This window comes from Drosophila grimshawi, unplaced genomic scaffold, assembly GCF_018153295.1.
Source record: "Drosophila grimshawi isolate 15287-2541.00 unplaced genomic scaffold, ASM1815329v1 contig_848, whole genome shotgun sequence".
Classification (NCBI taxonomy): Eukaryota; Metazoa; Arthropoda; class Insecta; order Diptera; family Drosophilidae; genus Drosophila; species Drosophila grimshawi.
Window position 1 is genome coordinate 22825883 of NW_025063692.1, and position 18250 is coordinate 22844132.

The following is an 18250-nucleotide window of genomic DNA, read 5'->3' on the forward strand; positions in this document are numbered from 1 at the left end:
TTTTGTTTTCTCACATTTCTAATTTGCTTCTGAATAGCTCAATTATGGCTTATATATGAAAGAGATGAGAGAGAGGAAAGTTGATTTATTCAATGTCTGATGTGTAGGGTCAGTGCTGATTAGTTCGGTTAAGCAAACACAGACATCACACACATCCAGGCAATTATTCATTTATTGTAAAGCTAAAACTGCCTCTCTTGCCTTGTGGATTATTCCCCATATAATTAGTTATTGTATCTGCATGTTTATTTGTAATATATATAAGTATCTGAATATATGTGTGTGTGTCTCTAACTGTGTTCCACTCTTTGCATGCTATCGCACCACGCCCACATTTTCACGACTAACACCTAGATCATGCCCATGCAGCATGCGCCAAAGTACGAGCCACCACGTTACACCTGTCCCAACTCCGTGTTGTCACTGCAGCAGCAACAACAACAGCCGGAACTGGCTCCACTGCACCAGCAACAGCAACAGCGCCAGTATGCGCTTTATTCACAGCAACCGCCTCTGCCGCAGCTGCCACCGAAGCCAGCATTGAGAAGCTATCTAAAACCGCTGCCCAAGTTGCCGGCGGATATTGATGAGAGCCGCGAGATGTCATCGACAGACGATCTCAGCTCGCGCCCGCATTCGCCCTCGATGAGCAGCTCGGATGAGAGCTATTCAAAGACCACCGAGGGTGAGGGCGATGGCGACGAGGATTCGCCCCGCATCAATGGCGGCCATCTGCAACGGAACGGACATGGCAACGTTGGGTTCAATGTGACTGCGGGGCGCGTGAATCCGTTGCAGTGGCTCTATCCCTGCGACATACAAGTGGATCCCACATCGCCAGTGGTGATGGACATGGCACAGCTGCGTGACTTTGAGCTCAGCTCGACGACCGAGAGCCAGGGTGGCCACCCGACAACGACCAGCAATACGACGAGCAACATGCAGCACAAGGGCGACAGCTGCAACAGCTTTGACTATCAGAAGACATCAGCAACAGCAGCAGCAGCAGCAGGCATCCCGGTGACGGCCGGTGCAGTTGGCAGCACTGCAGGTGCTGCGACCAAATCACCGTTTGAGAGGGAACTGCAAAGACTGCTCAATGAATCGTCGCGAGCACGCTGCCTGGCGGCAGTGTCGGCATCGTCCACGGCGGTGCCGGTGGTCACCAACTCGGATCAAACCACCAGCAATTGCAGTAGTCACCACAATGTTGATCTAAGCTATTCGGCCAGCAACAGCAAGCTGAGCTCCATCAATGGTCATCTTGGACAGATTCAGGCCAATGGGGCCGAGGGTGGCTCAAGCAGCAATGGTAATCTCAGTGGCGGCAGTAACTCAAATAGTGGCAACAACAACTATCACAATGATCAGCAGCAGCAAGACCATGATCTGCTTGCCATGGCCATTCAGGTGACTGGCAAGCTGCCCATGAGCAACAGCTTCATGATATCTAAGCATCCTGTCGGCCTCGAGGCCATCAAGGAAATTACGCGCCACAAGAACCCATCCGAGTCCAGTCAAATGTGAGTAAAGCACCAACAAAGCAACAAAATACATACTAACTGTACTAAAGATAACCATCACCATAAAGATGACTACCCATCTGTATCTAATGCCAATCCGGATGTCATTGTCATTATCATTGCTTAAGCTCGCAATTAAGCTCATATCATTTTCATATGCATATCTTTTCTGTATCGTCGGCTGAAGGTCTTGGATCATACATAACTTATTGAAAGTCAATTTAAGTTACAAACAAATAAGATAAGATTTAATTTGTTCCCCTACTTTGTTATACAAAACATATTCAAATTTATTTAATTTCTTCTCTCTGTATATGTGCACAATATGTGAAATCCAATCAGATAAGCTCGTATATAGTAGTTGGACAATACGGTGCCATACATAAAATATTATTATTATTATTATTATTGTTGTTATTATTATTAGTTGCCATTTAAAAATTCAAATTGATATCTCAAATGTGGCAACTGAATTTTGCGAATTTTCAATAGTTGATAGATATGTCTGATATTGAATGGATATTGAACATTAAAAATACCGATGATATTTGTATATTGTCCACAAAATGACGGCAATATTTTAGGGGTTTCTGACACGCAGATATTTTCAAGACTAATGTAAAGCATTATTTTTAGGCAAACATCGGACACGGAATCGTGCGAGATTCTGCACGAGAATCGCAGCCAAATGCATGTGTTGGCCATGTTGGAGCTGCATGCGGCCAAGGAACATCAGCATCAGCCGCAGCAGCAACAGCAACAGACCAGACTGCATCGTCAGCGTCCCCGCTCCAAGGAACTGCAGCGCAGCTACGAGAGCCTCGACAGGTTAGATGGTGTAATGGCACCGCAGCAGCAACAGCAGCAGCAGTCGCAACGTCAACGCCATCACCATCACCACCATCAGCAACGGCAGCAGCGCTACAATCATGTGGATCAGGAGGAGCGCGATGATACTGAGGACAACCTGGCCGATGAGGAGTTCGAGGACGATGAGGTGGGCCGCGATGTGCGACAGAAACGACTGCTGCAGAGTGAGCAGAACAAGCACAAGAATGACAAACAGCAGCAGTCCCAAAGTGAGGAGCTGGAGCAGCTGGAACAGGAGCAGCTAAGGGAGACGGCGCCGCTGACCAATGGCAGCTTGCGCCTGGAGGCGAATGTGATAAACGATGAGCTGAAATATGGTGCGGCGCATCACAACCACCAGTCCATGGACTCCAATCCACTGGAGAGCCAATCGGAATGGTCGGACGATGATTGCCGCGAGGAGGCAACTGGTAAATGACCTCAAAATTATTTAATATCAATCATTTTTAAACTTTACGCTCACTTTGATAGGCGGCGCAGAGTCAACAGGCTACATAACCGATGAGCCTGGTCTGGAGAACATCTCGCTTTTAAACGAGGCGGGTCTGACAGACGCCGAGGGCGCCTTGTCAGACGTCAACTCGCTTTACAATGCGCCCGATGTGGATGACACATCAGTGTCGAGTCGGGCCAGTTCGCGGCTGCTCAGCCTGGATTCACTCAGCGGCTTATACGATTGTGATTTGGACTCCAAGCATGAGCTGGCCATTGTTAATGCCTCGCACAAGATATCCAGTAAGTTTGGTCCACCACCCTCGCCGGCACAGCAGCAGCCACTAGCAGCAGCAGCAGCAGCAGCAGCAACAGCAGCGCATTCGCCGCAGCAGCAGCAACAACAAAGTTAAGGGATCTGACACAAGAAGTGAAATAAGCATAAGTAATTGAGCACACAAAGGAAACCGAAAACAAGCACTCAAAACGTTGTTACTGCGAAATGCAAATGGTGTCTATTAATTTACAATAACATAACTACAAAGTTAATTACATATATATACTGTACGTGCAAAAGCATCCAATAATAACTTTGGCAAATTCCATGGCACTCCTTCTGTTTTGGTTTTTCGAAATTCCGAAAATGAAAACTGATATTGCCATTTCTACAAGTTATTATTGGTTGCTTTCCATTTCATCTACTTATGTAGCTACAGACACTATTTTTACATGTGAGTTTTATACTCTGATTCCGCGGGGCATATTGGTTTTGTGACAGACATTGCACAAAACCAATATCCCAAGATATACCAATTTGTGCTGTCCGTCTGCGTGTGAGCAATTTTGTTGTGGGAGATATCGGATTTTGTGATTCTTCTAAACAAACTCCAAGATTGGTGAACACCACTGAAATTTCACAGTCGGTTACGCCCGATTTCAAAGTTTTGACTTGTTTTTTTTTTCGGTGTTATATACGTAGTATAATCAAAAATATTAAGTAAATATATATACATTATAAATATATATATTCATACTTATTTAGTCATTGGTAATCTTACACGAATTGGCCCAGTTGAACGTTCCAGTTATTCGCAAAAATTAATTATGACTTTAATTTAATGTACTTCTATATGCTTATTATACAAATTATATATGTATATGCGTTTAGCTATAGGCAAATCATCACAATTATCATTATAAACGATATGTGGTTAATTCATTTGTGCGCTTAGCCTCTATAAGATATAATTTGCTCATTTGTTATACACTACATAAGTGCATACCTATAATGCTACATATTTTATATGTAGACCGACCTGTATGCCTATATTATTTAATAATCGAATATATATAACTACAACAAACGCATGACACGTTGTAAATAAAGCGAAATATTATAAATATTTAACACTACAAGTAAACCCTAAATTACACACAACCCTAACTTTGCACATTACGAAGAAAAATGTTTAAATTACAAATAATTGAAATGATTACTTAAAAACAAGAAGAAATCGATTTCAAGATATTCTATAACTTGACAGTTCCATTTGTGAGTTAAATTTAATTTGTGAGTTAAATTTAATCTGAACTATCCGCTTCAACGCCAAGCGTCATGTGCCATTATCGTAGTCAACTTTTAGCTGATACGTGAAAGCCTTGCCTACTTTGAGGCGTTGCTCGCACACTTGTACATACACACAGCACACAACACACAACACACAAGAACCATACATCTACACACGCATATGATACGTACTTACCATATAATTATATTAGTTGTAAGCAAACCCATTTCAAAAACAGGTCGAAAGGGCTTTAAGTCAATTTTTTGTTGGCTGTTGCACAATTTTCGAATTTTTCACGCAAAGCTTTTCTCATTTGCTATGTATTAGGTTACATAATTTGTTTAGTCTTTAGCCGTATAGCTTTGTATATAAGTGCAAGCATACATACCTAGATATTATATGTAAGTCTTCTATGTATGCGTATGAAAATGGTTTAAAACATGAACTATGAATGTACTCGTACCATGATTCACAATTACTAAGCGAAACTCGAAAATATTGTTGATACCTGTCTTGAGATGATTCCAAAAACGTACAACCAGACAACTATAACACATACATAAAGAACAAAAATGATAACAAAGATTAGAATACAGATAAAGCCCATATTTTGTGTGTACACTTTGTGAAAACGCCATTGAGCGCAAATATTATACATATTAGGTAATTATGTAACAAGTAAATGTTAAATATAGAGACGCAAATAGCAACAAAACAGCCCACAGATATACTTATGCAGACCCTAAATATTATATGATAAATCAAAATCAAAACTGAATTGACATTTCGCAGAAATATATACACGAGAAAATACGTATTATATATACACACAATACCAGAGAGATGCAATACAAAATATATAGAGAAAGTGGGACAGGAGTGACAGAGAGAGAGAGAGAGATGCAAACTGGAGAAATGATATTTATTTTTATGTACCGAGATGCAAATGAAATATATCTACGTATCTACAAATATTAAAATTTTTAAATAGTGTACACATATATGTATATGTATGAGCAAAACAAAAGTAACTACTTGAAGCTATATCTCTATGTAGCTGAGTACGGCAACAATTAAAGACCCATAATAAAAACTTACAATTACATATAACTAAATGTCAGCATATCAAATATGTTACAATATTTTCGTGTATTCTTTGCTGATGGTTGGCTTTATCGGGATTAGCTTAATTCCCTTGGCAGAATTGTGCAAAGTAAATTAATATTATTTTTATTTTTTTTTTCAATTGTCTAGCCAAATATTGTATATAGAATTGGCAAACTAACAATGGGAGGTGGGAATTCCATTGTCATAGAAGCGCATGACTAGAGTCCTATGATGTAAATGGGTGTATCGATGTTTGGATATCACAGAGTTATAAAAACTGAATATACATGAATACACGGATTAGATATGATCATACTACTACATCGTTTTGTTTGCAGGCTGCAGATTAGGTTGCTATTAAATTAATCCCAACCATATACAGGTGTCGAGGAATCTAACACGGTTAAATTACAGATTTTTGAAAAACTTGGTCCGTTAAAATCACGATCCAATTCTATCGAACTCCACTCATGAATTATGGGATCAGCTAAGACCCTAAACACTTAAACATATATTACTCGCAGATCGAACTAAAATAAGTCCAAGTCATAAAATCATTGCTTCTCGAGAACTACGAAGACCATTTCTACACACATTGATCAGTTGGTAGACCTTGTCAAAACGATCTGTGTGGCACAGGAGTCGCTAGGACTTGGGAGTATACGAGCAAAGTATGAGCAATTTTCTATCTTAAGAAAAGTTATTTTATTTCAGATGATTGATTCGCCACTGTGGTGCAAAGGACATTCCGATAGTCTTTGAAATGACGAAATTGCACCCTTGTGTAATTTTATGGCAAATTGGTTTCTCGAATTCTTTATATTTCTATAGATCTTTGATTGCTCAAAATTAAGAAATTAAACAACAGATGAATTTATGATTGAGTTTGTTGAATTCCAATAAAACTTATTATATTTTTAACAGATTTTGTGATCTCATTGTCCATGAAATACAAAAACAAGTCATTCTGCAGATTGTTTTGCACTTGTTAAAGTTTTTGATAAGCAATAACATCGAATCGAATCGAAACTATAAACAAATAAAACAAAAAGGCTTAGTACGCACAGTTATTATCTTACTTGTCATTTAGAAATACAACGTAATTATGCAATATTTATAAGCATCGTGGCGTAGGTTTCGTAGCGTGTTTTAAATGTTTGCACATCTGGTATCAATTGAGTTTTGTGCGCTGGTATTATTGAGTATAATACACAAATATTGAAACAGTAGCATATGCTAAAAGCAGTAGGAAATAAAATTGAAAGCTAAATTAATATCGCAATTTCAAACATGTTCATAATGCATAGTCTCCATTTTAAATGAAGTTCATTTTGTTATACCAAGTCTATAAATATTTAATTTCAGTCAAAAATATACTGAAATTTCTCGGGAACATGATTCCTTACTTATTTCAAATGATTTTTAATCATAACGTATAAATTTATTTACCAACCGTTTTCACTCATCTAGCTTAAATTGCAATTTAGTATCTGTTTTAGACCATGAATTGGTTAGCATTGAAGTCTGTTGGGGAATTTTACCTGCGTCGATGAGAGGGAAAACACAGCTGTGCGTATTCTTTAAGCGAGTTTTGGTCAAACATTTTTATAAACATTTATATATATATATAATATACAAAATTGCCACATTGTTGTCAAGCGCCGACTATAAAAGCATCAACTTCAAGCGATCTTTGAATTAATTCTTTCGAGATGTTGCGAGTACTTTTGGCATTATTCTCAGTCAGTGCCGCATTGTCTGCGGTCTACGGACAAGTCGACTACTGTGACGAGGACCTGTGTGGGACGAGCACACACATTGCCTGCGACAACGATGTGGTAGGTCTACCTCCATATATTCAACATATTCATTATCATTCTATCAACAAATTAATTATAAATACAATTGGATACATTGAAAAGTCTATAAATTGTGAGTTATGTGTTACGTCGGTGTTTCCTTCCGCCTGTCCGTATTAATGTCTCTTGACGCTAAAGACTTGAAACTTACAATATTTACTGCTTCCGACAAAGTGCTAAAATTGAAGTGCGTTGCATGCCAAGTTGATAACACATCCATAAGTTCTGGATAAATTCTAGAGTCAGCTAATTTTGAAGGTGTATTGCTGGAAACATCCTCTAATCATCCTAAAAATCCGTCCCAACCTTCCGCAATGGGCTGTTTCACTTTGTTTCCAACTGTCGCCATCTGGTTTTACATTGATATCAGTGCATCACGCAGTCGGTATAACGATTTAATTTACAGGGTTGGGGTGCGAGCTGTCCGACAAGTCCGGCGCCTTCCCTTATGGTATTCGACCTGGCGAAGAGGCAACATGTGGTTCGTATGCACAACGTCAGGCGCAATAACTTGGCCTTGGGCAAGCTGGCTAATTACCAACCGGCGAAAAGAATGGCCACCATTCGCTGGAGTCCAGAAATGGCAAAAATTGCCGCTTTTAATGTGCAACAGTGTGTGATGCAGCATGATGAATGCCGCAACACGCAAAAGTTCTCATCTAGCGGGCAGAATTTGGCATTTATTGGCTACACGGGCGCCCAATCGACGCGTTCAGACCAGGATCTGCTTACCCAGGCTATTAATATGTGGTGGAATGAGAATAAGAATGCCAACATGGCAGTCATTAACAAATATCCAAACTCCTGGGTTGGACCGTAAGTGGTAATAGTCGGTAATCTGTTGCAAACATTTCTCATTTCTCATTTTTATTTTGCAGCGCAATTGGCCACTTTACGGTCATGGCCCGGGAATCGAACATTGCCGTCGGCTGCGCTGGCACCACATATTTTGAGCGTGGAATGAATAATGTTCTTATAGCCTGCAACTATGCCACCACCAACTTTATTGGTAGGCCCGTCTATGTGCGTGGCACGGCGGCATCTGGATGTAAGACAGGCAAGAACGTGAACTATGCAGGCCTCTGCAAGGTGAACGAGGCCTATACTCTTTAGATTGCGACACCTGAATAATAACAGAACATTACAATAAATGTACATTTTCTATATTACTGGTGGCGTTAAAAATCATGGTGTCAAGTCTAAACGAATTTTGATTTTTACGGTACGTTATCTGTGTGGTAAAAAAAAAATAAAGAACGTTCCAGTCTGGCGTAACTGATTGCGAAATACTCTGATACCAGTGTAATACCAGCTGTAAACAAATGAAAAGAAGCCTTCAAGCATTTGAGCAAAAAATGATCTACTTCGGACAAATATATTATTTGGGTTGCTCAGTAGTTTGAACTGGGAATTTAAGTTATTGTCTACCAGTTTAAGCACACACATACCCAAGTAACATGATCTATATTTTGGTTCTGGTGCAGTCTTTTCGGGACAAATCAAATCAGTTTCGGTATATAGATTTTATCATTGAATTTAGGTTTCAATTCCTACTCTGAATTTCAATCGACAAGAATGCGGTTCCGATTACAGTTTTGGCTTGAAACCCAACAGAAAATGCTTTTTGTTATATTTCACAAACAGCAGAAAACTGAGCACTGAATACAATTTCGAATCCTTACAAATAATTATGTCTTACCAGATTAAAAGTTCTGAAATTTAAATAGCTTTGGATCTTGATTTTGTGTCATAGTGTATTATTATATATCAAAAAACCCGTCAACATGGGATTTCTACATCATATGAGTTCAATATGAGCAATGTTCCGAGTGTGACTAGATTAAGTCACCTGTTGTCTCTGATCACCAAATTGATCTACTTTATGGGGCCGTGAAAGTCTTCTTCTTTATACCCGTAGTACACGTGTTTCGATTATTGCCGTATTGTAATACATTCCAACATTATCAACACTTGCACTGCACAATAAAGTCAGACGTTATCGTGAACAAATAATTATATGAACAACAAGAGACACTTTTACTGAGCTGGCTAAATGAGAATCCGTACTACACACTACTACCTATATCGATGCATACAATGCATTCAGACCGACTAACCTGACACTCCTGGACATGCTTATATATTCTGTTTAGGATCGGCTGATGTCTTCTTTTTTTACTACATACATATCTATTTTTAATGGGTACACGACAAACAAAATTGGCTTTTATTTTAAATGCAATTAAGAAAATAAACACATGAAATTTAGCTCGTAAATCAATTCAAGAAGCACACATGGTAAGCTACGAGACTAATCTCCTTCTCTCTTTCTCTGTCTGTCTCTTTCTCTATGTCTCTCTTTGGCTTATCAGCTGTCTTTTGTACATTGTAAATGTGCTTTTTCGGGGGATCTAGCAATGAGTCACATCTGCTGATTACGAGCATTTTGAAGTCGCACATTGGGATTCGCAATTCTCAGTTGTTCTTGGTTTGTTGACACTTTTTCAGGCTGCTGTATCTGGTGTATCTGGTGTATCTGGTGTATCTGATGACGTGTCGGGCCTCTTTTCAGCTCTAATCGTAAATAAATGTTTGTATTTTATTGCGAGAGCTATGGCAACTTTCAGAATAATATTTAATCAAGTGCTACGCCCACTAGATAAAGAGCCCCAACACGGCGGAATTGCATAAAAGCCACGGCAAATGCCAGAGCTGGCAACAAACGTGATACGATATTGAAATGCGCAACATCTTATCCATAACAATTTTAGCCCTGGCTCTGGGCATCGCCTGTGCCTTTGACTATTGTACGAGGAACTGTGGCACCACACCGAACATTGGCTGCAACAACGATGGCGTAAGTAATCATCGAAAGGGGTACCTTCAATATATATACAGGATATACTGTAGGCAGTAATTTATTGTATTTATTGTATTTTAAAGTCCTGGGCTTCTACCTGTCCCCCCGATAAGACCTTGCTGACTCTGACGACTGCCGAGAAGAATGCGATTGTGGCCAAGCACAATGAGCATCGCAATTTTATTGCCGGTGGCGGTGACAGCAAATTGTCACCCGCCTGCCGCATGGCCACCATGGAGTGGGACAATGATCTTGCCTATCTCGCCTCCCTCAACGTCAAGAGCTGTGAGATGCGTCACGATAAATGCCGCAAAACGGCCGCCTTCGACTGGGCTGGCCAGAATCTGGCCTGGATCGGTTATTTCGATCCATTGAACTCGTTGACCAATGCAATTCGTGGCGTGGACATGTGGTACGACGAAGTGGCCGATACGACTCAAGCCCATATCGATGCCTACCCATCCAACTACAACGGACCCGCGATTGGCCATTTCACCGTTATGGTCGCTGATCGCAACACCCGTGTGGGCTGTGCCGTATCCACGTATTCGGTAACTGGCCAGTCCTACAAGGCCTACCTTATGGCCTGCAACTATGCTGCCACCAATGTCATCGGCATCAAAATGTACACCAGCTGCGCAGTGGGTGCCAGCAGCTGCACCACTGGCGTCAATCCAAGCTACCCATTCCTGTGCAGCTCCAGTGAGGTTTACGATCCCAATAACTTGTACTACTGAATAGCTTACCATCAGCACTGATAGTGAAATAAATAATATGCATGCAAAACTACAATTGAATTTAATTGGAATTGCTGTCTTCTATTGAGTTGCTGGAAATTGGCAGATCTTCATCGATTACAGCGCAAGTTCGCCCGACTGCACCGTTCTCTCTTGTTTAATTAATCAATATTAACACGGTTGTATCTGATTCATTGTAATCTTGTCGGCAAATTCTTTACGCTTTTTCTACAAACATATTATGTGGCATACTCTTATGCGTCAGTGTTTAATTCTGGAGTGCAAACAGAAGAGATCTTTTTTGGGCTTTCCTAGTTTATTTAAATCATACCTTTGAACACTGTATATACAGCTAGCCAACATAGCATTTGGAGTACGTTGCTTTGGGCTTTATCAAAAACTACAACAGGACTTGGTGTGTATACATTATATATATTAAATATAGCTGAGACAGAAAAACAAGACGAGTCTTGCCTTGACGTGTTTTACTACTCACTCTTCAGCATTTAAGATATATATAGGAAATATTGTACAATTGAGTGTTTCTCGACAAATACAGATCAATTGCGATGAATAAACTAAATCTAGCTTTAGGAAAACTATATTATCATATTCTTTAAACTTGTAACTTATATTTCATCTAATGGATTGAAATTAATGCACGAAAAATACAAAATGAAGGCTTCATTACTTTAACTCCTGCTTGATGAATACTTATGTATTCAGAAAAAATAGTCTTAAATACAGAATTAATACAAAATAACTAGAACCATTTCCTATGTTTTAGAAATAATTTCGAAATGTACAAAACAACAAATTCTACAAATTTTAAAGTGTTCTTTTGTATTTTTTTCAGAAATACGTTTGCAAATAAAAAATAATTATCTCATTGGAAAATTGTTTTCTGCAATTCAAGGAATAGTAATGAAATTTGCTCTCTCCACGGCTATGTTTGAGTTTAGCTGTTGTCTGCATTAGAGGCTGCTAACTACCTCGAGCTCAATTCGCAGTAAAATATAGAAATATAGTTTCTGAATAATAAGGTTGATGAACTCACCAACCCTTAACGCCAAGAGTATTTCGATTTTCTAAAATTCAGGCCAATTTATTTGTTGAGTGTGTATGTATTCATCAGATATCATCTTGTTGCTTCATCTGCGCTTGCCTCAGGCAAGCGTTGCTTTTCAACATTGACTGTTGCTCTTCAATCCCGTTGTCTGCTTAACGGTAGTCGGTGCTCTGATTTTGATTTCCATATGCGATTGCAAATGCGGATTGCTGTCGGCAACTGTTGCCGATAGCAATTGTGCGCTGTAAGCGTGTGGCAGCAACAGCTTCAAACCAATATACATATAAACCCTTCGAACCCCCGCGCGCACATAACTCATGTGCCATCGTCCGCTGTGCTCTGTCATTGTTGTTACAAGTCGAATTTGTCATGAAATGTTTTGGTAATCAATTTATGTGTTCCGTCGCGTCTTTGCCGAGACCCCCACTCCCCACTTCCCACTCCCCACCACACTCACACTCAACTCAATTTGCAGCTGTGTGTAGTATTCGCTGTAGTCTGCCGCTTGGCACCATTAGTTTTGTGGTCCAACCACATAGCCGGCGACCGACTGGCAGCTGTCTTCATCTCATCTAAGTTTTCTGACGAAATTCACCTTCCGAGCTCGACGAGCTAACTGATATTTCTCGCGCTGTGTTATTCCCAGCCACAGTTGCCTTGAGGCCCTTCGTTGAGCTCTGCCTTCGACGGCTTTGGCTTCAACATCAGCATCGGCATCAGCATCAGGTTCTGGTTTAGCTTCAGCTTCGGCCTGTCGTACGTGAAAATGAAGCATTTTCCATTTGATGATAAGAAAACATGTTTGGCATATTGATGAATGCCTCCAGAGAATTGTTGTCCTCAGTGTGTGCACTCTGTGTCTGTTCTGCCAGTGCCGTGGCCCATAAAGTAGCTTGCCACGCGCTGCAGCACATCAACAACAACTTGCGGCAAGGATTGGAATTGGGTGGCAACGACCACCGACGGCTCGATTTTAATGATGTGACTGACGGAAGCGAAAGCGCTTACCAAAAATTTACTCTGCCTGCCTCCCTTTTTTTTTTTGTTTTATTTTTTTTTTTGTTTTGATATTTTTTCATATTTCGTTGGCCGGCTCTTGTTGCCTTTGCCCTACACTCCCCACTCCCCACCCACCACCGTCCCCTACACGACCTGGTCTGTTGGTCTGTTTATTTATGCGTGTGCCGGAGTTTGTTTGCTTTGTGAATACGTGATGCGCCCACGGGTAATGGCGGGCGGAATCGAACATGAAGGCGTCGACGACGACGACGAAGACGAAGACGGGGGTGAGATTGAGTGGGGTAGGGGAAGTAGGATAAGGTAAGGAAGCTGCTTACGCCAGCAAAAATGTTTTTAGTTGCCAGCATTCGTAATATTAATAATAATAAAAATAATAATAATAATTTCTCACTTCATTTGTTGCGCAAATCGAAAATGAGCTCTGCTTTTTGAAGCATTGGGTATGAAATTGCCGCCACTCGCCCGCTCGCCCGCCCGCCCCCTCGCCCCCTCGCCTCCTCGCCTCCTCGTTCGCTGTTGCCTTATTGCCTTATTCCTGATGACCGCTGATGGGTTTTTCTCTGTGCTCTGGATACGGTTTGAATTTTTTATGAGCTGGCAGCGCTGCGTATGCGCAATTTGTGCAGACAACGGTAATCGGTGATGATGCAAAATTCGTTGCCTGCAAGACATTTTCCTCTGCCAGCCACAGTAATAACTGAGATTCTAGCAAATTTTCAAGCTACAAATCGTTGAAATTCAATTACAGCAAATTACAGAACGCAACAGCTCAGGATAAGGAACAGAAATTGGGTGGCAGTTTGAAAAAGTAGCTACAATTTAAATTATCGGCAAGGTGTGCGAGTCAGTGTGTGTTTGTGCTGGTGTGTGCGAATATCTTTTTAAGCGGAGCGCAGGAAGCCATAAAAATGGTTGCTGCCAGGAAGCAGAAGCGGCGCCAACTTTTGCAGAGATACGAATTCAAGGCAGGCAAGAGTTTACAGGTTCAGTGTGCTCCCTCTCTCTCACTCTCCATCCATAGCTACAACCTGCTCTCTCTCTCTCTCTATCGCTCTCTCACTTGCTCGCTGTGCATGCTGCTAAAAAAGCGCTTAAACTCGACGACGTATTAGCATTTCACTTTAGCAAAGTTTATCGAAAGGCAGTCATAAGGCAATTTATAAACGGACATGCCAAAGTTTTGCGGCTCAAGTTGTGCGGAGAGCAGGGTGCCAGGAAGGCAGTTAACAAATTGGATCGCCAACTAAAATCACAGAGGCGAATTAAATGTGCACGTTAAGATATGAAGTTCTTAAGTTTGAATTGAATTCCGGTTCGCAGCTGGCTAAAAAAAAAAATCATTGCACAAGTCAGATACTATCTGGATATTAATGCCACTGTTTATGTCGTGCGGCACTCAGCTTCTTTATTTCTACTACATTTGCTGCTGCTTCAACTTTGGCTGGGAGCCACCCCTCCCTAAATCATATTAAATTAGCTGCCAAGTTGCGAGCCAATTTCAATTTGCACGCGCTGGCAAAAAATTCTTTCTCTTGCTTTTTCTTCCACTTTTATTTGTATTTTTATGTTACCTTAAACAGCACCCAACCATCTCGGTGCCTCTTACGTGTCGTCGACATCTTGAGTGTTCAAGTGTGTGTGTGTGTGTGTGTGTGTGTGTGTGTGTGGTTTGTCAACTGTGTGCTTGGCTTGCATGTCGTAGCACACTTTTCAGCGTGGCCATTCATTAATCAAGTTCAGGGCTCTTTAAAGTGGCGCTGACTTTGTCGCACCATTGTCAGCACAGCACACAGCACACATCACACACCAAACACGCACACCACATACTCATACCACACATGCACACACTGCCACGCATAAAGCATATTATAATGATGCAATAATAAAGCCGCAGAAGCAGTTGGCATCCGCCTTATAACCAAGCAAATCCTGAGGGAGGCGTTCTTGCCACGTCCACTCGCACGCCTCCTCCCCTCACACACACACACACACACACACACACACACTCATTGGCCATAAACGTTGATAAAGTCATAAAAAACCAAACATGGCCAAGAGAAAAAAATATATATAATATGGCCCCGCAGCATCTTAGCAGCCCAAGCAAACAAAGGCTTAGCCAAGGGGTCCGTTCTAAGCAGTCGGCATATGTTGGCCTCAACAAAAACAACAGCAATAATATCTACAGCTATAGCTATAGATATAACAATAACACATTGCGGTTCTTATCAGGCAGGGACCAAGAAAAAACTAAGCAAACTCTCGCCCCAATCCCTGGGGCGCCACTCATCGCCGTCCGGTTGCGAGTTAAATTGAGCGAACGCATGCAACTTCAGCACAAATACGAATAGAATAATAAAAACATATACAAACATACACATAGGCACATATATAACACATATGTATAGGTATTTGGGCTAAGTAGCACACATTAAACGCGACTCCCGGGGGTGCAGTTGACACGCCAAGTCCAAAGGTAACATTGGGGCAGACCTCAGAGCTGGGCCTCATTAGAGCAGCCATCAATCAATCAATTGGCTACTGGCATACCTGCTTGAGTGCAAAGGGAAAACTTAATTTATAACTTATAAATTATAAGCCAGTGTTCTTTTGAAATCGACCTTTTGAGCTGCACTTTTGCAGTTCCAATTATTAAACGAGTCAGACAAAAGTCGGTGGCATACACTGCGAATGCGCAATAATTAATTATTATACATTTCTTATAGTTCAACCTGACTGAGCAATCGAAGCAGCAAGCTGCAGCTGCGAGGTGTGCATATAAAAGACAAAATAACAGCAGGATTAATCATCATTTCAATTTCATTTATGGGCAAATACGTACACAAATTACAGATGGGCAAAGTATTGATCCATCCCAACATGACCGGCTTCGGTATACAAAAATACAGCTCAAATATTGTTACATTCCAAGTTTCATCAAGATAGCTTCAGAAGTGGGGAACTCGACTAGACAGGCATATCTATATGGACTTGATTCGTATTGCTGATCAAAAATCAATATATACAGTCTGTATTTTTGCCTGGTCTTCAGCAAGTGTTGTAAAGTTTGCTTCGGAAAGCACAGCTTCATTTGCTTCGTGCATATTCACATAAAATGCGAATACAACTACAAAAACATGAGCAAATATAGCCATATATGACGATAGAGTTACAAGCACACATGTATGTAGATGCACTTATGAAGTATATTATAATAAGCACTTACTGTTAATGACATGACAGACCTTATAATTCGAGCACTCAACAATGGCAGCAGCAGCAACAGCTGCAGCAGCAGCAGCAGAAGCAGCAGCAACAGCAGCGTCAACGTCCAATGACTGACAATAGCTTTCAGCTATACTTTTTTGAATATATATAATACCCTGTTATCAAGGGAGTGTGAGGGGAGTATGACAATGTTGTAAACAGCGGGATTAAGTTACCTCCGATCTTACGGAGTGTTTATGGTTTCGATTAGCATTAATTGACATATTTCTGAATAATAAATCTATTTTCTAAAAAATAAGGCAAAGGTCTTCCTTTTTTTAAACCACTTTCAACAAATAACTTGTTAGCTTGTGATAAGTTGAACTAAATTGGTAGCATTTCGCATTTTCAAATAGATAGTTACATTTTCAATTTTATTTTTATTTTAAATTCAATTTTTTGAGAGTGACGGAATTTATTATACTATATAGCCACGATCGGATCACGATCTTCGCTGTTTTTCATTGGCGAGAATATATAGCTTTCGGCAACTGTATAATAGTAACTCTTTTTTTTGAATTGAAGCCCAATTGCTTATCAATCAAGAGAGAAAACACACTCAGAAAATGAAATTGATCGAATTTCGAAGGATCGTCTTACTTTTGATACTTTATTAATCAAAAGGTATATTTTAAAAAATTAATAAATTAAGCATTACTATTTGAAGATTTCATATATGCAATAAACCTTTTAGAGAGCATTTAAAATTCATGTAATTGAATTTAAAAGAACTTACGATTTTACATCAAATCCAACCCTACGTTCACAAGTCGATTGACTTCCCAATGAGCTGCAACATCTAAACCTAAACATATCAGTCGAGAACGCAAAATTGCATTACTATTTTATGAATTTCAGAAAGGATTTTTTGTGTTTTTTTCCGATTATATTCGGTTATTATTATATTATATTATTATATTATATTATTAAGAAATAGATTACTGAAAAATAGAAAAAAGTTACAAATTAGAGAAAACTTGAATAATTTTCAGGGCGATTTTCCAAAATTCAATTTGGTTTTTTCTGTGTACAACTACAATAAAATGGTCAGCATTTAATTGCTCGAAATTAGCTACAACTTGTTACATCTGTGCCTCCAGAAATTCGTTGTTTCTACTGCTGCCGTTGGTTGCCATTGTTGCCGTTGCTGTTGTTGTTGTTGCTGTTGTTGTTATTGCTATTGTTGATTGTCTATTAATAAGTGCTGTGTAATGCTGTCCAAAGTTTTGACACCTGGCCACCGTTTAATGCCGTGAGCGCCAACGGGGATTGGGCTTGGCAATATCGCGAGCAGCATCTGCGTCACCATACTCTTCATCTCCATCTCCATCTTCATCTTCATCTGTGCCTCTATCTGCATCTTCTCTGTGTCTATCTACAATTTCAGATCTCATTATTTCTAGCTGGTTTATAGTTTTGCTTGTTTGCTAATTGCTAATTAGCAGTTAATATAATCATGCAAAATTGTATGCAAATAGCCATGAAATTATGTCAATTCCCGTCGACAATTAATCTATTGGCCTATTGCGTCCGTCAACAGTCCGAAAATGTGCCAAAAGCAGCGGGGGAAAGTTTTTGATTTAACATTGGAAATAATTGAAGACCAAATACACATAGCAATTACCCAACAAATTGGGTGTGCCAAAATAATTATTTAGCGAAACAACAATATTAAATTGATAAGTTTTTCAAAGCATTCGCTGGTTGCTAGCTAGTTGGACAGCCAATTTTCGTTAGACCATCAAAAAGTGGCAATTATATAATTATTGTTAGTTCTTACCTAACACTGAACTAAAAGCCTAACTGAAATATTTTTGAATAATTCCAAATTCAATTGCGATTATTAATGGATGAATGATTTTTGTTTGCGCCTGCATTGTTTGAATTGTATGAATATAAATATATAAATGAATATTAAATATATATAATAATAGTAAA

The 18250-nt window shown here is 39.9% G+C and overlaps 3 protein-coding genes across 6 annotated transcripts in view; all 3 read left to right on the plus strand.

Moving 5' to 3' along the window:
* LOC6564853 (Ca(2+)/calmodulin-responsive adenylate cyclase) overlaps nt 1-3795 on the plus strand; it is a 37341-nt gene extending 33546 nt beyond the window's left edge. For 2 of the 4 annotated variants that reach the window (XM_032738511.2, XM_032738513.2), the window contains exon 14: nt 2160-2535. In XM_032738511.2, coding sequence (XP_032594402.1) covers nt 2160-2477 — 318 coding nt within the window. In that variant the 3' untranslated portion in view covers nt 2478-2535. Of the gene's footprint in view, nt 1-354; nt 1524-2159; nt 2804-2864 lie in introns of those variants that run through there. The other 2 variants (XM_032738509.1, XM_032738510.1) reach the window with 2 other exon arrangements.
* Nucleotides 3796-7212: 3417 nt separating this feature from the next.
* LOC6564852 (antigen 5 like allergen Cul n 1) lies at nt 7213-8493 on the plus strand. The gene is made up of 3 exons (XM_001991128.2): nt 7213-7338; nt 7766-8175; nt 8238-8493. The coding sequence occupies exons 1-3, from the start codon at nt 7213-7215 to the stop codon at nt 8470-8472; spliced, it is 771 nt and encodes a 256-aa protein (XP_001991164.1). The 3' UTR covers nt 8473-8493.
* Nucleotides 8494-10029: 1536 nt separating this feature from the next.
* LOC6564851 (antigen 5 like allergen Cul n 1) lies at nt 10030-11008 on the plus strand. Its single transcript, XM_001991127.3, has 2 exons — nt 10030-10216; nt 10303-11008. Exons 1-2 carry the CDS (start codon nt 10100-10102, stop codon nt 10954-10956), a joined length of 771 nt encoding a protein of 256 aa, XP_001991163.1. The 5' UTR covers nt 10030-10099; the 3' UTR covers nt 10957-11008.
* The last annotated feature ends 7242 nt before the right edge of the window (nt 11009-18250 follow it).